The 19,853-nt window shown below is 39.9% G+C and overlaps 1 protein-coding gene across 4 annotated transcripts in view; it reads right to left on the reverse strand.

Annotated features, from left to right (window-relative positions):
- LOC138203021 (voltage-dependent R-type calcium channel subunit alpha-1E-like) overlaps positions 1-19,853 on the reverse strand; it is a 52,190-nt gene that overhangs the window by 21,596 nt on the left and 10,741 nt on the right. For 3 of the 4 annotated variants that reach the window (XM_069157505.1, XM_069157507.1, XM_069157504.1), the window contains exons 4-18: positions 9,957-10,060; positions 9,039-9,197; positions 6,314-6,504; positions 6,125-6,228; positions 5,913-6,028; positions 4,790-4,843; positions 4,007-4,087; positions 3,638-3,847; positions 3,374-3,486; positions 2,734-2,846; positions 2,473-2,604; positions 2,119-2,188; positions 1,586-1,703; positions 367-434; positions 177-244 (exon numbers count right to left, since the gene is read on the reverse strand). In XM_069157505.1, the coding sequence (XP_069013606.1) occupies positions 177-244; positions 367-434; positions 1,586-1,703; positions 2,119-2,188; positions 2,473-2,604; positions 2,734-2,846; positions 3,374-3,486; positions 3,638-3,847; positions 4,007-4,087; positions 4,790-4,843; positions 5,913-6,028; positions 6,125-6,228; positions 6,314-6,504; positions 9,039-9,197; positions 9,957-10,060 (1,701 nt within the window). The remainder of the gene's footprint in view (positions 1-176; positions 245-366; positions 435-1,585; positions 1,704-2,118; positions 2,189-2,472; positions 2,605-2,733; positions 2,847-3,373; positions 3,487-3,637; positions 3,848-4,006; positions 4,088-4,789; positions 4,844-5,912; positions 6,029-6,124; positions 6,229-6,313; positions 6,505-9,038; positions 9,198-9,956; positions 10,061-19,853) is intronic. The other variant, XM_069157506.1, reaches the window with a different exon arrangement.

Below are 19,853 nucleotides of genomic sequence, written 5' to 3' on the forward strand. Positions count from 1 at the left end.
ACTACTTGCTGCAAAACAACAACATAGTTAAAACAATTGTGGAAATGTTTCGGTCCAATTTCAAGTTTATGTTTGCAAGAGGAGTTCTGATCTGAAGAGAATCACTTCAGAGCTGTTAATGCTCTGTATCGACCCCTAAAATGGTCAAATTTGTTAGCTGTCAACCAATAACTTACTCAGATATTAAGCCGTCTCTTCCCCTGGCGTACCTCTGGTTGAAGAACTCCTCTTCTGCTTCTTCATCCTGGCACAGACAATACACACAAATAATGTAGACTTAACACCTGAACATATGTAATATCCACGACAAAAATGAATCATTTTATCAGTAAACTAACAAGACAGAGATACAAACACGGTGCAAACCTTTGTCAGCTCCTGTGCGTTGGCCAGATTATCCACAGCGATGGCCAAGAAGACATTCAGCAGCGTGTCTGTCATGGAGGCAGTCAAGGACAAATATCCCAAAATACATAAACCATCAGGATTGGTACTTCTATCTTCCATCCTTTAGACCATGTACCACTGTGAAACTGAACCAAGACTCCCATGAACCACTCCCCACTGCAGATACCCACAATTTCCAACTGGGTCAAGCTAATGTTAGCATTGTGCTATGTCGGACATGACGTCATCCTCCGTGGCTAAACACGCATCAAATAATAAAAACTTTTACCTCATTGTAATGTGACATGTTTAACAATTACTGTTTGCAATAAAATGAAATTAGATTTAAAAATGTTTTAACTTTGGCGGGTTAGAGTGATATTGTTGGGCCATTTAGCAAGACTCTTGAGTGCCACAGGTGGTACACGTACCACAGTTTGGGAATCACTGGACTGGCTGAACTTAATGTGACAATGAAATCTTAATTGAAGATCCATTTGCTTGCTTTCTAGGGTGTTTGATTACATCTCATGGTCCTCATTCGCTAAAAGAGAGGCTCAGGTGTCAGCATGTCACCCGAGCATTGACCGCCAGTTAGCCGCCTCTGTTCAAGGGCACTCTCTGGTGTCAAATGTGAATTTTCTCCTCTATCTTTCTTCAGCCGTTCTCTGACTCCTAAGTGATGACCTTTGACCCCCCCCCCCCTCCATTCCATCTAGTAAAGGTACAATTTTGGGGTAATTAATCTACTTCTTTGAATATTTTTCGACATATACTTTTACTCTACTACATTTCAGAGGCAAATATTATACTCCATTACATTTATTTAACAGTAATGGTACTTCTCAGATTCATATTTTACTTACAGAATAAATAATCAGTAGATAATGAAACTACCCAGTGGTTTATAAAGTATTTACATCTTCTTCAACTAAGTGTATGCATCAGGATTAATAAACCAGTTAATTAATATACAGCAACACAACTGACAGGGCACTCTGCTATATAATGAGTGCTCTTTTTGACACGACATTTCTATGATAATGCTTTTGTAATTTTACTTGCAGGCCTTCCCTTGTGTTGGAATGTTTCCACACTGTATAATCGCTGTTTTTTTTTATACTTCCACCACTGAGCATGTGCAGTCATCATGGTTATATCAGAGCTCTCTGACTACTTGTGAGGTCAACAAGGATACAATTTCCAAACAACGTGAGCACAATGAAGTAGATTGATGACCACATGCCATACTGCACGCCTCCCTGCGAGCGAATCCCATCATACATCACCTCGTTCCAGTCTTCACCAGTCAGAATCTGGTGGTAAATGCACAGAATACTTACTATGAATTTTTGCGTTTTTCATATTCGATTGAAGCAAACATTGGCCTAAAAATACACTGTACAGGACACGTACAGTATCCCGTCTGCCCACCAGGTCACTATATGGTATTGAAATAGGTAGCAAGATAATTATTAGTATGTGTTTGGATCAAACACTTCTTTACAGTGCAGTTGGATTGCAGCAGATCTGATTTGGACTGGTTCACGTTTCCCTTTTCTGATAGTCATGTGCGCATATGTGTGCATGGATGTGTGGGATGATAGCGGAGGCAGGGGGTGGAGAGCGAGTGAGCAGAGTTGTTTAATCTGCGCTTGGGGTGAGAAATATCCCAGGGTGCAATGTGTCATGGAGAGCACGCAGAAATGAGGGGATCTGTGGGAGCCAAACCTGAAACACTGTCATGATGGCAGCTGGAAACGTGTCAAAGTTGGTGGGAGTGTAATCTTCAAAGATGAACCTAGAGGGAAGGCAGATAGAAAGCAGGGTCAGATATGACCAAGGAAGCATAGGAGGGGGAAGGAGAGGAGGAGGAGGACGATGCAGAGCTATTTTCATCCGGACATAACATTTCCTCTCCTCTTCAAAGACACCATTGAGGAAACTGCAGTTCAGTTCGCAGGGTGTAGATTCCGCCTCAAAACTGCGGCATAATTGGATGTGTAGGTTAAAATATATAGCGTAATCAAGACCAGAGCAGAGATTTGTCCTGAATATCTAAGAATTACAGATGTTAGTAATTACCTCCCTCCAAAAAGCTGCATCCCCAGCAGAGCAAACACCACAACGAAGAGGAAGAGAAGGAAAAGCAGGCTGATGATGGACTTCATGGAGCTCATGAGGGACACAACCAGGTTCCTGAGAGAGGCCCAGTATCTGGCAAACAGAAATAAAACACCCTTTGGGTCTTTTTCATCTGGGATCTGTAAAAATTCAACAAGCTTTCTACAACCCAGGCTGACATGTTATGCGTTTTAATGTGAGCAGTCTCGCTGTCCCACTTACTTGGTGATCTTAAAAATTCTCAGAAGTCTCAGCGCCCTCAGTACACTGATGCCAAATGACATGCCAGGCCTGAAGAAGCCCCAAACCACCTCAAAGATGCTGCCAACAATGACCTGCAAAACATGTCAGACACAACAAAATAAATCATTCCCTATAGGCTTCATCTGACCAGCAGCAATGTGGAAAACGTTTTTATATCTGGACCACGTGAGTATGGATGTTTATATTTTGCATAGGTGTTTTTATTGCCCTCTCAAATATACGCTCAGACGCCAGTTTATTAGGTACACCATTAGCTAAAAGTAATGCAATCGAACCAAGCGGTGACCCATTATGACTTCATCCTCTCATCTGTGAACCGCCATTTTGAAGCCTCAAGTAGAGCGACAGATGGATTTGACATGAGGACACACAGCTAGTACTATACAACTATACTGAGAACCTGTCTCTCTGTTAATCTTTGTATATAATAACTGATAAAAAAGACATTTTATCACTGCTTTATCATTATGTTTCGGTATCCTGGATTCCTCATTGTGCATCAGAAACTCAACTTTCATTGTGTGTGATGTATGACAGAAGTACTTTTGTTTTTTTTGTAATGTAAAATGGAGTCAGAATAAGAGAAGAAGGATCTCACCCCACAGTCAAAGCAGTTGAAAGATGAATGGAAATAGAGTCGAAAGCCCAGACCATACATTTTCAGAAACATCTCTGCCAGAAACAGCCCCAGGAAAACAAACTCTGCATAGTCTGGAGATCAGAAAACAAAAATCAATTATGTCAAAAAGCAGAATGAGGCAGCTTACTACCAAAAACAAAATATCTATCAAACATCCCCTGAATTACTTGTTATCTAGTAAATCAAAAAACCACAGCACAGGCTTTCACAGATGAAACCCACAGAGAAAGATTGTCAGCCAGTTGGGCTGGTTGTGGTGGACGATGGCCACGCAGATGGTGTTGAGAGCCACCAGACTGAGCACCATCAGGTAGAAAGTGTCTGTCTTCACCATGCGGCGGATGGAGATCCGCAACATGCGCTCTTTACGTCGCAGATAGGCAGCCGGGCCACGACGGCCGCTGCGGAAGTTCATCCTTGATCGTGACATGCCTGAAGGAGAAAGAGAGAGAATCAGTGGAGAGATGAAGAGTTAGTTATATGTAGGTGAAATATACAGTGTGTGAATAACAAAAAAGCTCGGAGACAGGTGATATCCTCTAAAGAAAGCAGGAAGAAGCCAATGTAAAGACTGAAATATTCTTCACTTACTGGCAGTGGACATGTCTGTATACTTTTCGTCTCCCGGTGCTCCTCTCCGTGCACCAGTCTTCTTACTCGCTCTCTTCAACACTAAAAATTTTCCAAAATCAACTTCATCAAATTTTTGAATTTCACTAAATTAGAAATGAAAATAAAAATAAGAGAACTGCTAACTCCCACTGACTCGATACTGTCGGAGTAAACTAAATACAAGTAATGACTGCTCATAACTAGTTGGGTTGTATATGCATATCATGACAGTTGTTGGGTCCATAACACAAGGGAGTAGGAGACTGCTACAAATCAGACACCAAAAATACAACAATACATCTTCTGGTAACATATAAAGAAAACCAAAAGGGAAATCTAATTCTGTCCTCATCTCTCGGCTTTTCATCAAGTCACTGTCTAACTTGTGGCCAACTCAGTGTTGATACAACATCAAATGTGCAGTTACTGTACATGCATATAGACATACAGTATATACAGTAAACATTCAATCACTGACAGTAAAACCTCACAGGAATGTGCTTACATCCATGGCCGCTTACCAAGGAAAAGAAGCCATTTTTAAGTGTTTATGTGATCAGAAAGTGAGAATCAACTGCTAATGTTAAACATTAATGTAAGCATTGTTGCTATGGTTACCTGCAGTTTAATATTTCTTGCACACAGATTTATTGAAGTGTGTGAAATGATGACAATAGTGATGTTTAAGGTGTAAATGGTCATAACGGTGGCAGGTGTTTTCAGCTATAGGTGTGATGACTAATCTAAGGTGTGTGAACTTACCATCTAAAGGTGATCTCCCTGAATTCTTATTCTCCTCCGCAAGCATTACTTCCTCTGTAATACAGTGAAACTGGAGGTTACACACAGACATATTTTTTTTTTTTTTTTATAAAAGCACAATTTGAACCATCAGACACAGAAACATACATTTCAGGGTTGCATTGTTTAGGATGTCTGTAAACATTTGCTGGAACAGAGGCTAAACTGATGTGAACGCTGCTTTGAGAGGCCGGTGTGACCTTCTTTAAACACAGAGCTCTTCTTCTCTATTACATTACAAATCTCTCTCTTCTTCTCTCCTTCTCTCCCCCTCTTCCTACACTCTCCCACATCCATGCACACACATAAATATGCACAGCAGCTCTCTCACACAAACATACACTCACATGCGCGTGCACATCTATACATGCACACAAATTGAAGTCAGTGAGTCAGTATCACCTTTTTCTCACCCTTTGCTTGCGTGGGAGCCCAGCAATGAAGATTGCTATTACAGCACTGTGTGTTTGTGCAACTTGACTGAGCTACTCTACTGTAGATCCTAAACTCTGAAAGTGTCTGTAGCAGAGCAATCGCTTTGCAAAACCAAACGGAAAATAGGCCAAATATGTAAAAAATAGTGTGGTTGTGTTTTATTCTGAATGACAAAATAACAGTGAAAATTAAAGGAATAGTTCAACATTCTGACAAGACCAATACCACTCTCACATCTGTATGATAAATATAGAGCAACAGCGAGAAGCCGAACTCTCGATTTAAAAAATATGCCTGTAAGCACCTCTAAAGTTCATTGAATTTATTGTACTTCATCATTTGTTGAATCTGTGCAAAACTGAATCATAAAATCAACAACAATTGCACCTCAGAGAGACTGACTCCTATCTGTAGATCTTCATTTACATACATATAGAGCATAAACTGGAAGTATGGGAAGATGTGAAAGACATAACAGGAGAAACGTCCACTATCATCCACAGTTCCTAAATTCTTATCAAAAATAGACTTTTAGATGTGTCTGCACTGTTTGCACAATGTCTCATATCAATAAATACCCATGAGTAAATTAGGCCTGTCTGCTGTCTCATTGTACTATAAGATGTAAAGTTGTTCTGCTGCCCAGTACCTGCCCTGTCTATCCAGGCTCGGTAGCCGTTCAGTTCCCTTTCCACCTGCTGCTGGCGACGAAGCTTCATGAAAGCCCTCCGGTTCTCCACCCGCTCTCTCTCCTTGGCAAATTCTCTGAAGACAAAAGCCCGTAAACAATTCTCTTCATACATAATACAGACACCAAGACAGAAATATGAATGTTGTGCACATTGGAAGAGACACACTCACCCGGACAGGACTCCCAGTACGAGGTTCAAGACGAAGAACGAGCCAATAATGATGAGAGGAATGAAGTACATCCAGTTCCATGTAGTACCCAAGGCATCGTTGGTCTGAAATCCATAACATTTGTATTATTAAACAAGCAACAGCAATCAGTGAGATGCTTCTTTACGGTGACGGAATACTTGAGCTCACATTGTAGAGAACAGCGGTCCATCCCTCCATAGTAATACACTGGAAGACGGTGAGAACAGCAAACAGGATGTTGTCGAACTGCGTGATGCCATCATTGGGCCCGATCCAGGTGTCGTTGCAGTCGTACTTCTCTGGACACTTCCTCACGCCACATGCAAATGCCAGCTCGGTAGAGTCGATAGTCTCATTGTCTACAAAATAAAACGAAACTGATATGGTCTTCTGGTTATAGAAATAAACACATACATTCCACACTAACAGATACAGTATATTTGTCTACTTCAGCTGACACCTTGACCTCCCTGTGGCCACTGTTGATGTTTCCCTACCATCTGGTGAATCAATTGAAACTGGGAAAATGTGTAGCTACCTATTCATACTCATACTTCAACATTTTGGGAAATACTTTTATTTGCTTTCATGTGGAGACCTGAGAGACGATTGATAACTAGTCTCATATCTGTCCACAGCATTTGAAGGTGGAGCCAGCAGATGGTCATCTTAGCTTAGCATGAAGACTAGAAACAGGGAAAAAAAGAATCGGCCTACCAACACCTCTTAAGCTCACTGATAACATGTATATCTTTCTTTTTTTAAAACCACAACTTGTCTTTTACACAGCAGACGAAATATAACGTGTTTATTTGTGAGCTTTAGAAATGTTGGCAGGAGGATTTTGTCGCCTTCAAAAAGAGCCAGGTGAGTCGTTTCCAGTGTTTTGCTGTGCTATTACCAGCTGTGAGAGAGACTGTATTTTAATTTCAGGGTACTTTTGTTCAACAACTGATTAAGCGCTGAACTATCCTGTTGACCTCCTCCTTGTTACCTAACATGAATGTTTGACCTTCACTATGCAGACTTTGACAATAAAAGGCTCTGATGAAATTCAACTGAAGGTGGAATGATTCTCTGTGCTTAGTTTAAATCTCAGTTTAAAAACAGGATTTAATTAAATTACAGGACAATCTAATTTTCAACTAAAATGGTAAATGGACTACATTTATATAGTTCCTATTTTTGCCTCAAATTCCCCCATTCACACACTAATGGTGACAGAGCTGCTAAACTCACCTGCAATCTGGAGCAATTTAAGATTGAGTGTCTTGTCCAAGGACACTTTGACGTGTTGACAGGAGGAGCCGGGGATTGAGAATTAGTGAGCCACAGCCACATGAGCCACAGCCGCCCACAAAAACAACAACTAAAACTTTCACAAGTGTAACATGGAAACTTTAAACCTCAATAGCACACACTGACAATGGACTTTGCAGTTATGGAGATGTATGCTATGTCCCAAATCACATACTTATGTACTAGCACTCACTATTGTAAGTGCATAAGTGTGTTCTCACTGTCAAGTATGCAAACATGCAGTGCACAAAAAGTACCCGGATTATGTACTCAAAACTGTCCACAAATTGAGAATGAAACAATGGTCACTTTTCTCCTTAAACAGTTGCCATAATGACAATGCAGCTGAAGGGAGGGACCACCGACCTTCAAGTAGTTTCAAACTGCGGCCTCTGAGGATGCTGCAGCTGTTGCAGAACACTGCACAAAAGTGTTTATTTTTCATTAAGTAGCACAATACTGCTGTTGGACAGAAGCCATCAGTGTGTTTATTGTATGCGTTGAACAGAAGGGATGAAAATGTTCATTTCTGGATAAAATATTTAAAGCCAGCAGGTGAGGCATTCAAATATTACAGTAATTTACAGTAAAGTGGAGTGCGGCAGTGTGCGATTTGAAACAAAATTCAAGTACTACAAAAGTAAGAGTACTTCATGTGAGTGTACTAAGGGAGGTACGTCATTTGGAACACAGCCCTATTGTGTCTAATGGTTAAACATTTAGAATATAATATATGTGCATTTAAATTTTTGTCAGAATTTTCTAGCAGAGAAAGAGTAAATGTAAAGTTAAGAGATTTTTTGTGAACAAATGGAGGATTTTTACATCTTAAAACATGTGTGAACCTGATTTAAACTTTGAATCTTGAGAGACTGCTCAAGAAGAAAGGGGTGGAAGGGTTTATTTTTCCTACTCTGAATACTGTAAACTTACTCAAGTTTTAAACCTCAATCCATCCCCGAGTTGTGTTGGGCGATGACAGTAAATGCTATGGTGTGGCGTGTGATTACAGAGTAGTTGTTGACTAATTAAGCAGCAGCTAAATCAGCCACCAACAACTCTAATAACAGCTCTGAGCTAGCCGCAACTGTAATCTATGAAGGTCTCAGTTTCTCAGACGAAAATGTTCACACCCTATGTTTGAGAACAATGATTAAACCACACATTTGGTATACCTGCTGGTGATTAAGTCACAGTTTAATAATCCTTAAACAAACCCTGAAAATATTCTTCCACACTCAGTGGTATGTGGAATCTAACAGGGTTGGTGCATTTCACAATATCAGGTCCCCATCTATGGTGAGATGGTCGAGATCAAACTAATACTAAAACAGGCCGTTGACACTGTTGCATCACAACATTTGTCTCCCTTCACCTTCAAACTTGGAACATCTTTTGATTTTATGTTATCTACTTTGAATCAGTTATTAACCAGAACGACTGCAAGGATCCAGAAAAGCAAGGACATCAGTGAAAGAGCATTTTAATAGGTGCTTTAAGACATGTTCTGTTTATAAAACACTCAAACAAACTCTGACTGAATCCAAAGCTTTCACACTGTTGAGAAGCTGTTGCTGGTCTGTATGGGTCTTACCGAAAACGTCGTCCGATGGCAGGCATGTTTGGTGGAGCTTCCCGCTGTAGAACTCCAGACCGATGATGGCAAACATGAGGATGGCGAAGAACAAGAGAAGGCCGATCTGGAGCAGCGGGATCATGGCCTTCATAATGGACTTCAGCACAATCTGCAGGCCTGAAAGTGTAGATAAAGAATAACATGACACAAAAATAACATAATAGTCAAACTATGATGAAGACTATGTTGCACGGGTTGTCCTTCGTCCCAGTTATTTCAGCTCACAAAGACTTATTGGTAGCTTGAATATAAAAAAGCATTATTTTAAATAGCACATTAATTATATTTTGGTTTTTAATCATCCCAAAGATGGCAGTTGCAGAGATAAAAGGTATTGCCATTCAACCAAAACACAGTATGAGATCAACAAGTTCATATTCAATAAAGTCTAATTTTGCAATAATCCAAAAAGTATCAAGATATTCTAAACAGAATCCAGTCCTGGTCCCATAAACTGAGTAATTAGATGTTAGTAATGGACAAAATATTAATAAACAAGCCTTTCAACATTAGATAAAGATGAAAATGTACCATATATCTACACTGTTATGAATAGTGCTTATGAAGTGTGAGACGCAGGAAAATCTAAACATGGCAAATATTATGTTAAAGAAATCAAAATTTATGTTTACATTTTAATTTTCAAGTTCAGAGGGCTTCAAAAATAAGCGATTGAAAAGAGCGTGCAGAGATCCTAAATGTCAGTTATGTACAGAAAATGCTTGTGTTCATCTGAATGGATCTTTCTTGAAACTCTTCCATGAAACTTACATTTTACTGACACACATGTTCTGAAACAACAGCCCTTGTGATCATGATGTGTACCACTTTGTTTGACCTTACAGTGTGGGGGTTAGAGGTCAGTAACTGACTCACTGGGGATGCCAGAGACGAGTTTGAGAGGTCTCAGCACTCGCACAGCCCTCAGGGTCCGAAGGTCGACGGGGATGTTCATGTGAGCACCGGCAGTGGCCAGGATCCTGATGGACACACACATTTTATGTCATTTAAAAGATATCTTTATGGTAAAAATGGTAGATTGACAGCGCATTGCGTTTTTTCTTTTATTCCTTTTTGAGAGGTTTTTTTTTTTCAAAGAATAATAGCTATCATTATTTGTGATGGCCTAAAAAGCAGAAAGACATTTGGGTTAAAATATAGATGATGCAACAGGGACATATAAAAAAAAACATCCATTAGTAGCTTAGTAGTAAATTTGGTACATAACCTCTTTCCTTTGTTGAGATTAATGATAAAAGGCAACAAATGGATGGGACTGAGGGACAGTTTTGGAAATGAGGCTTTCATTTTAAAGGAAAAAGTCAGATAATAAACTGATTTGATGTCACGCAGACAACTGTACAGCCAGTGAGTGGTACAGTATATCTATTTAGTGTACCAGACTTGCATGGTGAGAGACAAAGAATGCACAGCCACATACACCTGGCAGGCATCTCTACTCACATCTGCCCACGCACACATTGATGTTCCTCCACCTACACACAAACACTGAAAAACAGCATCACAACAACCACCAGGCAATTTCTTACCAACATAGACCAGAAATCACATCTGGATGTTTCTTGTTGGAAGAGCAATAGCAGATTTTTTGTTATTTTCATTTAAGAAAGCATAATGTTATAGCCAAAACTACAAAATGCTGCAATAATTAAGCCATAAAACCTGAAAATTCTCATCGAAGCTACATTATTTTACCTTTGCTCAAACATTGATGCTTTCACTAATGAGAGGGTGAATATTTCCTGCTGATTTGCAAGATAGAGTTGTGAAAATCATCCTAGAAATCAGAATTATTTTTCAAATTTGACCATCTTTCTCTATCTCACATTCATACACAGATACAAATATACAAACTTATAAAATCTTTGGACAGTGTTGGGAAGTGTGGGGGAGGGTATACATGTGTGTGCGCGCGTGTGTGTGTGTGTGTGTGAGAGCAGGGGGTAGAAAGCACATGGCAGAAACTCAAGTGTAAACCCACGCAGACTCTCTCCTGAAAGCAGTGGGAGGGAGAGGCCAAGTGAGTGAGTGAATGAGTGAGGCCATGTTCACACTAATGCAGATAAATCTGAAAACACTTTTCAAAGAGCTGAAAGCTCACTGTCCAAATTGTTGTTCATGTTCAGAACCTTTTCTCAAAGTTAACAAACAGTACTGTATGCTGCGCGGGACGACTAAAGCAGCATTTATCCGCTGCTATTACAATCAATCTACGTTATACAAACTGGAACACATTTCATGATCGTTGTGATTCAAGTCCTGATGTAGACAAAAAGGCCCACTGAGCATGAACAAAAACAAGAAAATGGTGAAAAAGTATTGTGTTTTGAATGTATTATATTATTTGAAATGTACTAATTGTGACCTGCATGTTCGAGTGTAGGCTTAAGTTCACATGGATGGGGCTATTTTTACAATTTTGGGGACCAGAGCTCAAGCAAATCCTGGATTCAATCCGAAAAAGAGCCTGAAGCTGGATCGTTATATTAAACGACGGAACAATGCAGTCAAGTTGGGCTCATAAATGACGAGTCACATAAAATTCCTTCTTCCCCTTTAAAAGCAACAAACAGTTTAAGGAGACAGAAAATCGAAGCTGGCTTCTCTGGGGAGTTGCCAAGTTACTAATCACTAAAAATGTACACTGAACTGCAAATATATAGTAACAGCAACAGGCAGTATTACAGGGGTACACCAGGAGTTTAGCACTGATCCCTTGCAAAGCTGGGGGACTTGTGAATCATCAAAAAATAAAACTCAAAACAGGTGAAGCTGAGTATAATAAGTCAGCCAACAAAACCAGTGTATTTCCAATAATGCAACTTGATATCATCTTCTGTTAGGTCCTCCCCTCTGGCTGACAGCCCATGTCTTTACAGCAAAGTGATTAACTAAGTGTTTAACAAATATAAAAAATATCCACAATATTGATTTCTGAGCTCCTACCTACAAAATAAATCAAATCTACATTCCCATCAGCCTCAGCAGCACTTTGTGTTTCGTGCTAATTAGCAATTGATAGCATGTAACGAGCTAAAACTAGCGTGGCAAACATTACAGCTGCTTTAACATGCCAGTATGCTGAAATCACCAGATGCACAGAATACCTTGCACAACATCACAACTACTTATGACAAGAAAGCTGATCTTGATGTGTAAAATCAAAACAACGTAAAACGAACAGATAAGCTAAATTGTTCAATAATTCAGGAAAAATTCCCATGTGTGTGTGTTTGTGTGTTTGTGTGTGTGTGTTTGGTGGTTTACCAAAAAGTAGCAAACAAAATTTTGTATTAGCATTTTTAGATTAACACTTTCATCAGTCATCTTTAAAGGCTCTATAAGCGCATAATTATATGTGTATCAGACTACAGTATCCACTATAGCCTGACATAGTGTCTATATTCATGTGTGCATGTGTCAGAAGTGTGGTTTCTACAGACAAAGCTGTACTGCCATTGATACAACCACAGAAATAACAGGGCAGCCGTCAATGGTAGCGTTTAACACCAAATTGAACTAAATTAATCAACATGACAAATAATAGACATTAGTGAAATCTTTCCATTTCCTTTCTCTTATTCTGCGGTACTGAGTGAGTGTGTCAGACAAAGAGATGACACAGCGAGAGACAGAGAGGCTGCACTGGAGTGGAAGTGTGTGGAAATGGCCTTCAAACCAAACACGCTAAACAAAGGCAGGCAGCAGCACAGCTTCTTCAAAGCTGCACTTTGAGCACAACAATGCAGCGGAGGCTCACTCAAAATTAAAGCAAACATTCGTTCTGTTTGTGGTAGCTCGTGAATCATCCCCGCACATACACAGAGGTCATTTTCTTATGTTTATTTTAGAAACCGTTTTCTTGCAGAACCACAAATCACTAAAACAATCGGTATTGATGCAACGCAAGATTTTTTAGTATTCAGTATCATACATATATTTATAGAGTATTACGTCAAGATGCACACAAAGTGGTTTCAATACTCCAGATGGGGTTTCACGGGTTCAATTGTAGGTCCTTTGATATTGAATCTCTTCCCCTTGTTCATATTATTCAAAGTAGTAAATATGTCTAATCATAGAGGCCGCTCTATTTTACTACTTTATTCTGATAAATTTTGTCCTGGTTCAGTGCACTGAGCTGATTAATGACAGGATGTCCCAGAACTGTATCCAAATTAATAACGTCAAAATTGAGTAATTGATTTTGGTACCCTCAGAGAAAAGTTAAAGATCACTGCTAATCACAGATCTGTGTCAATCAAAACCAGACTCTATTGGTCTGAATGTCATCCCTTCATTGAGATATCAATCAATCAATGTGGAAAACAGAAAAACAAGTCAGTATTTTGATCTAATTAAAAGAAGAACAAATTGTAAAATCTGATAGTACAAACACACATGGCAAAGCTATCAGTAAGATAGTGAGACAATAAAACACATCAGATAGCTCCACACATGTTCCTCTAAAGATTCCCTTTTGTTAACAATCCATCAGTGGGTTCATGTTCATACCGAGAGGCTAATCTCTTCCTCATAGGCTCTTGAAGTGAAGCACTGTTGCACTGTATTGTGCCAAACTGGCTCTGGAGAGGCTGAATTCATTACATGCACAGAATGCAGCCTCTCCCACACACCTCCACCTACACGCAGAACACCACCAAAAACTACAGTAATCAGCAGCATCACGTTGCTCACCATTTCAGCACAGCTCTGCAGATGGTAATGCACAGCTGAATCAACATTAACATAATGCATCAGCAAATTAATGGCTTTGAATTAAATCTGCTAAAACATAAACCATGCGTCTAATGGAAACATTAATATTCTTCTGTTGAACTGGGATTACATAAAAAGAGGCATTTATTCTCTATTAGTCATAGAATAAATGGTTGGGCATATGTTTTCCCAAAGAAAACCCACCTGGGACTGTGAGCTCTTGTTTATTCAGCTTAATTATGACAGCAAAAATTAGAGCGGAGACCACTGCAGGCGTCCTTTTAAACCAAATGCCACAAGGCACATGATGCTGATTGAGCTTTTCAATTTCGGGAATTAGTTTTAGGTATCATCGCAGTGGTTGGAAACACTTTAGGCAAATTTGGAGGGTGAAGATATGAAATGGGACTCGTGTGTTTATATGCATCTCCATTCATGTGCCACATACAGGCAGTTTAGATTTATATTCTAATGAACCTGCAGAAATAATTCACTAAAACAAACACACACAGTTTGGATTACCAACCAGGCCAATAGACCTCCAGGATTGGGGTAATGTTGGTAACTTTACTATTTATAAGTTGAAAGTCTTCTGGTTTCAAACAGTTGATTTCCATCCATGATCTATACCTGCTTTATCCTGAACAGGGTCACAGAGGGGCTGGAGCCCATCCCAGCTCACTTAGGGCGAAGGCAGGGTACACCCTGGACAGGTCGCCAGTCCATCACAGGGACAACATATTCCAACAGACAGAAACAAAGACCATAGAGGGCTTTCATTCACAACTAAGGGAAATTTGTAGAATCACCAAGAGACGCATGTTTTTGTATGGTGGGAAGAAGCCAGAGTACCGGGAGAGGACCCACTCAGGCACAGGGAGAGCATGTAAACACTGCACAGAAAGGCCCAGGCCTGGATTTGAACCCAGAACCTGAGGCAACAATGCTAACCACTGCACCACTGCTCTGCCCCAAACAGTTGATTTACTAAATCCAATTGCACCATCAAACCACCATCAGTAATGACATGATTCAGTATTATGTCAGTTGGTTGCTAGGAAACATTTGTAGCGCCATCCAGTCAACATAAATCACAGGCTGTAATGTGAATTCCCCAAAATACAAAATATAGGGAGACAAACAATATATTCAACTTAATTGGCGATGACTTTGTTTTATTCATATGGAGGCGAAATATGTGTTTCAGAGTTATTAGTATTGATGCAGTTTAGAATAAGCAGGAAATCTTTTTATGGCAACCTAAGTAAATTAGTAAATATGTAATATTAAGGTAAATTGTAAATATATATTGGTAATGTAGGTTAAACCCTTCCCACTTTATTATTAAACAGCATTTTGATCAGGTCACATTAGATGAGTGGACTGCATCCAATAACTTATTGTACTGTTCACTGTAAACAGGTCAGTGCCAATTAATTCAGTTGTACCTGGCAGTTAGTGAATGTAAACATTTAGTAACAACTCACCTCTGCAGAAGAGGTATTTTGGCAGAGTTCTGCGTAAATCTCCATTTTGTAAACACTTTATAGCTTCATAAGTAGGCTATGTTTGGACTTATGAACAGCTGGTGCAGCTGGCTATTGGGGGAAGAAAAAGGCACTCGTCCACTGAGGGTTATCTGGTTTTGGACTGATTTGCAAATTTGTGTGCCTCGTGTCAAAAGCCATTTTAAAAAAAAATATTATTAGGGCCCGAGCACCGATGGTGTGAAAGCCCTATTGTTATCCAAGCGATTGTTATGATTCTCTGTAAAGAACTGCATTTTTGGAGGCCTTATCATATTCAAAAACTCATGAAAGTTGGTACACCCGTCTCTCCCGGCAAAATTTTTGTATTTTAGTGGAGTCGCGAGTGGGCGTGGCCAAATGGCTCGCTAGCGCCCCCTAAACAGATGCCCCAGCGGCTCCATTTAGCTACATGCATGAAATTCGGTGGACATGTGTATCACACCGAGATGAACAAAAAAGTTACGTTGCACCATTACGTCAACGCAACAGGAAGTCCGCCATTTTAAATTTAGTCGCACATTTTACTTTAACAAACTCCTCCTTCAGATTTTGGCGGACCGACTTGAAATTGAGTCTGTGCCCTCTTTACATGTTTGGAATTAAAAGTTATCATAAGAATTTGTTTTCGTCGATCGGTGTGCCCGTGGCGTGGCGGCCAAAAAGTGACCCAAAAGTGACTTTTAGGTCACTTTTTGCTGTAGTATGACTTTTTTTTTCATAATTTGGATGACATGCTATAGTATGATTTAAAAAAAACTAGTGTATGCAAAACTTTTTCAATTTCTCCAAACATTTCAACTTCACTAAAAGTTGAATCACCATCAACAGGCCAAGGTGGAATCTGAACCATTAATAGCGACCTTGGTGAAGTAGAATATTTTACCTGTTGAGTTAACCAGACTGTCGGTTGAGTCACTGGAAGCTCTGAGTGAACTCTGTGAAACTTTTTCTCCTGCCGCAGCTCTTCCTCCGGCACCGAAGATAGTCCAGCGGTCTACAACGCCGACTCAGAGCTGGAAACGACCTCATGAAGACACGGGTTCGAGCCCCCACAAGGTAACACACATGGTTCACGGTTTACCCGCCGAGGTAACACACAAGATTCACAGTTTACTGAGGGCAGAGTCCCCTTAATAAGCCTCACGGTTCAGGAGAGCAAATCCCTGTAAGGGTAAGCCATGTGATTCACCGAGGGCGACACCTCCTAAAGCGAGTCCCTCTAAGGGTAAGCCACACAGGTTTGTACGTGCAGTCATACTGAAACCAAAGGTCAACAACAATACAAAAAAAAAAGTCCAAAAGTGAATTCTTTTTTTTTCATATTTCTGACATGATATAGTGGTGTTAAAGCAGTTGTGAGAAGTAACTTGAGGCATGCATGTCATTTCAGAAAAAGGTCATACTCCAAAAAGTCATGAAAAGTCATCCAAAATATCCAAAGTATGTTGTCCAAAATATTCAAAGAAAAGTCATACCATCATCCAAAAAGTGACCCAAAATTAATTTAGTATATAGTATATAGTATAGCCAGGGCGATACAGCTAAGTTTGATGTTTCGCCGTGAACCAGGAAGTTGATGTTTAAGGTCAAACAATGCTCCAAACATCATCAAACTTGCGTCAGGCATCAACTTTCATGAGTTTTTGAAGATGTTAAAGCCGCCAAAAAAAAAAAAAAGCCTTTTTTTTTTTTTTTTTTTTAAAGAAGAATAAGGAACAAGATCAAGAAAATAAATAAAACTGCAAGCAGGAATATGCCGACTCTCGCGTGCTGCACGTCGGAGAGCCGGCGGCCCCGACCCGCTGGATCCCCGACGTGAAGCTGCGAGGGCCCGCATATCACTGCTTGCAGTTTTATTTTTGTTTATAATTTGCTTATGTCGCACGTCTGTACATTAAGTCCTATTAATTAAATTACAACAACTGAACACAACACGTTCAACATGCCTCAGTTATCAAACACCGGTTGTTTTTTGGGTCTCAAATCAAATAAAATTTTGATATATTGCTGTTCCCACTGTGCTTTATGAGGACTTGGGTAAATGCACAATGTACAAAAGATGGTCGTTTGGGTGAGGACATTACATTTTTGTTCCCTAATTGGTTAATCCAGCCATGCATGTATGACTGAATGTCTCTTTCTGCCAGATGGCTAATGAATCACTCCCAACTCCCACCCAGTTGTATTATTCATCCTGTGTAAAGAGCAACAATTTTAGCAAAGTGCCACACTGCGAGAGGGACAGCAGAGCGGCCCAACAAGGGAAACCTGATATCCTTCATAAAACATGGTGGGAAGCTGACACACACACACACACACACAGATAGACTCATGCAAGCACAGCTGGGATCAGTATCATCAGGTCTGATGAGGGAGTTATCAGAACTAATCGACCAACAGGAAGGCAACAGGTTCACTGGCAACAATCGGTACCTGCAACCTCAGAAATGGAGTAACAAGCATACATGCACACGCGCACTCTCTCTCTCTCTCTCTCTCACACACACACACACACACACACACACACACACACACACACACACACACACACAAACACAAACACACATCATTTGGGAGACATTTCACTACTAATCAAAGCATCAGGTCCACCTGTGCTACTCTTGTTTGCCGCAGGGTATAATTGACCATTTTAGGAATCCCAGTGATTTAAATTGGATTGTGGGTAAGTTGTTCTAGCTGTAGTCCTTTTTGCTACACACTCTTCACTCAGATTAAGGATTTTAATTGAGCTCAGCGTCCCAGCAGATTAGCTTCTAGCAATTCATTAATATGAAATGGAATGAATGCCGCCAGCGCTGGCCCAGTGGCCTCGATTTTATTCCCAGCCGGCCTCTATGACACATGTGTGTTTTCTTTTAAGTCTGACTTACTTGTGCTGTGCCACCAGAGTGAAAATGTCGGAGCATGTGTGTTCGAGTGTGTGCGTTTGAGTGAGTGAGAAGAAAGGAGCAGCATATGTACTACTAGAAAATGTGTCAGATAGGTGGCAGGAAATCAGGTCGGCGGTTACCAATTCCAGCCACGGCCACAGCTGGAACTGGTAACATAGAAGAAGATTTGAGATGCCGAGTACACTGACGGCTTTGTGCATTTTTTGCTGCATGTGACATGAAATTGTTTTTCTCTGCGTAAATTCATGCACCGCTTGTCAACTGCAGACACTTTTATGAGCTAGAACTGAAACGATTAGTCAATTAATATAGCAAATATTAATTGGTAGGAATTTTGAAATTCAATTGTTTAGGGAGCTGGGTGTGTAGCTAAAGTAAGGCAATCTGAATGACTGATCTATAGTCATTGAATCACAGTAGTAAAAGAAAATAAACTATTGGTCGTTTAAAAAAGTATGTATTTTTCACAGTTTTTGAAACCAAAGTTAATAATTTAATTGAGAAAATAACTTAAAAATGAATCAATAATTGTTGGTTGAAACCCTGTTTAAGAGCCAACTTTTCGAGTTCCAACGAATATAGTTTTGAATTATATTGTAAAGTAGAGGACTGGAATTAGGTCTGCTAGTGACAAACTCCCTGAACTCCATCTGGCTGTTGCACAACTTGCACTCCCAGCCTTCAAGTGACGTTTGAGATAAAATAGGTGTTATCAATTACACAGTTACTTTCTGTCGGCATGATTGGCCAGTAAATAGTTTTCTTCCTTGTAAAACTGCAGTCCTATTGTTTGTTATGTGGTTGTTTCCAACACATGCAAACACGTTACCAGCTGAGCCTTCTATGTTATGCAAGCTGGCCTTTATAACCTGTGTGTGAGGTGGGCCCTTGTGGGAAATGGGCAGCTCTCACACAGTCAGGTGGCAGAAATAACTTTACCAGCACGTTGTAGCAGCAGCCATTGAGTGAAGTGCATGTCGACAGAGGGAATGAAACTACTGTTGTTAGCCATTAATTGAAGAAAAAGATGCAAGTTCCTGGATGGAAGTTAACAAAACATTTTGTACTGTGTTTGCTGACCAAGAGAAAATAAAAGTTATGATCGTGTGTCTCTACCACTCGTCATTACTACAGAGTTGGTCCAGGCAGTAAAAGTTTGTTTCCAGCTATGAGCAAGCCAGTAAAGATATTTAGCAGAAAACCAGTTATGAGCTGCAGCTCGAGAACATTAACACATTTTAACAGGTTTTCATAGCAGAATTAAAGTTTTAAAACACACAAGCACCATATTAAGTCTTGCTCTGTTGAAACTATATTTGGAACATAATGGAGAGTCGACAGAAGTGGATTATACTGCAGGCACAGTCTGTTTCTGTAAAAGACCATGTTTAGTAGATTTTGCGTCACAAAAACTTGAAATCTACTTTAGCTTTTTCTGTTAAAAAAGAAAAAAAAAGAGTGTACTACCAATTAAAAAGCTTGGCTGACAATTCACATTAGATTATTACATCTTTTTACGTTGTTGCCCTTGAACGGTCAGGTCAGCAGAGGAGTCTGGTACTGTACGGTTCAAGCTTTTCTGAATATCTATG

This window comes from Embiotoca jacksoni, unplaced genomic scaffold (assembly GCF_022577435.1).
Source record: "Embiotoca jacksoni isolate LCO1_2020_lvr unplaced genomic scaffold, fEmbJac1.0.p SCAF_22, whole genome shotgun sequence".
In the NCBI taxonomy this organism is placed as follows: domain Eukaryota; kingdom Metazoa; phylum Chordata; class Actinopteri; family Embiotocidae; genus Embiotoca; species Embiotoca jacksoni.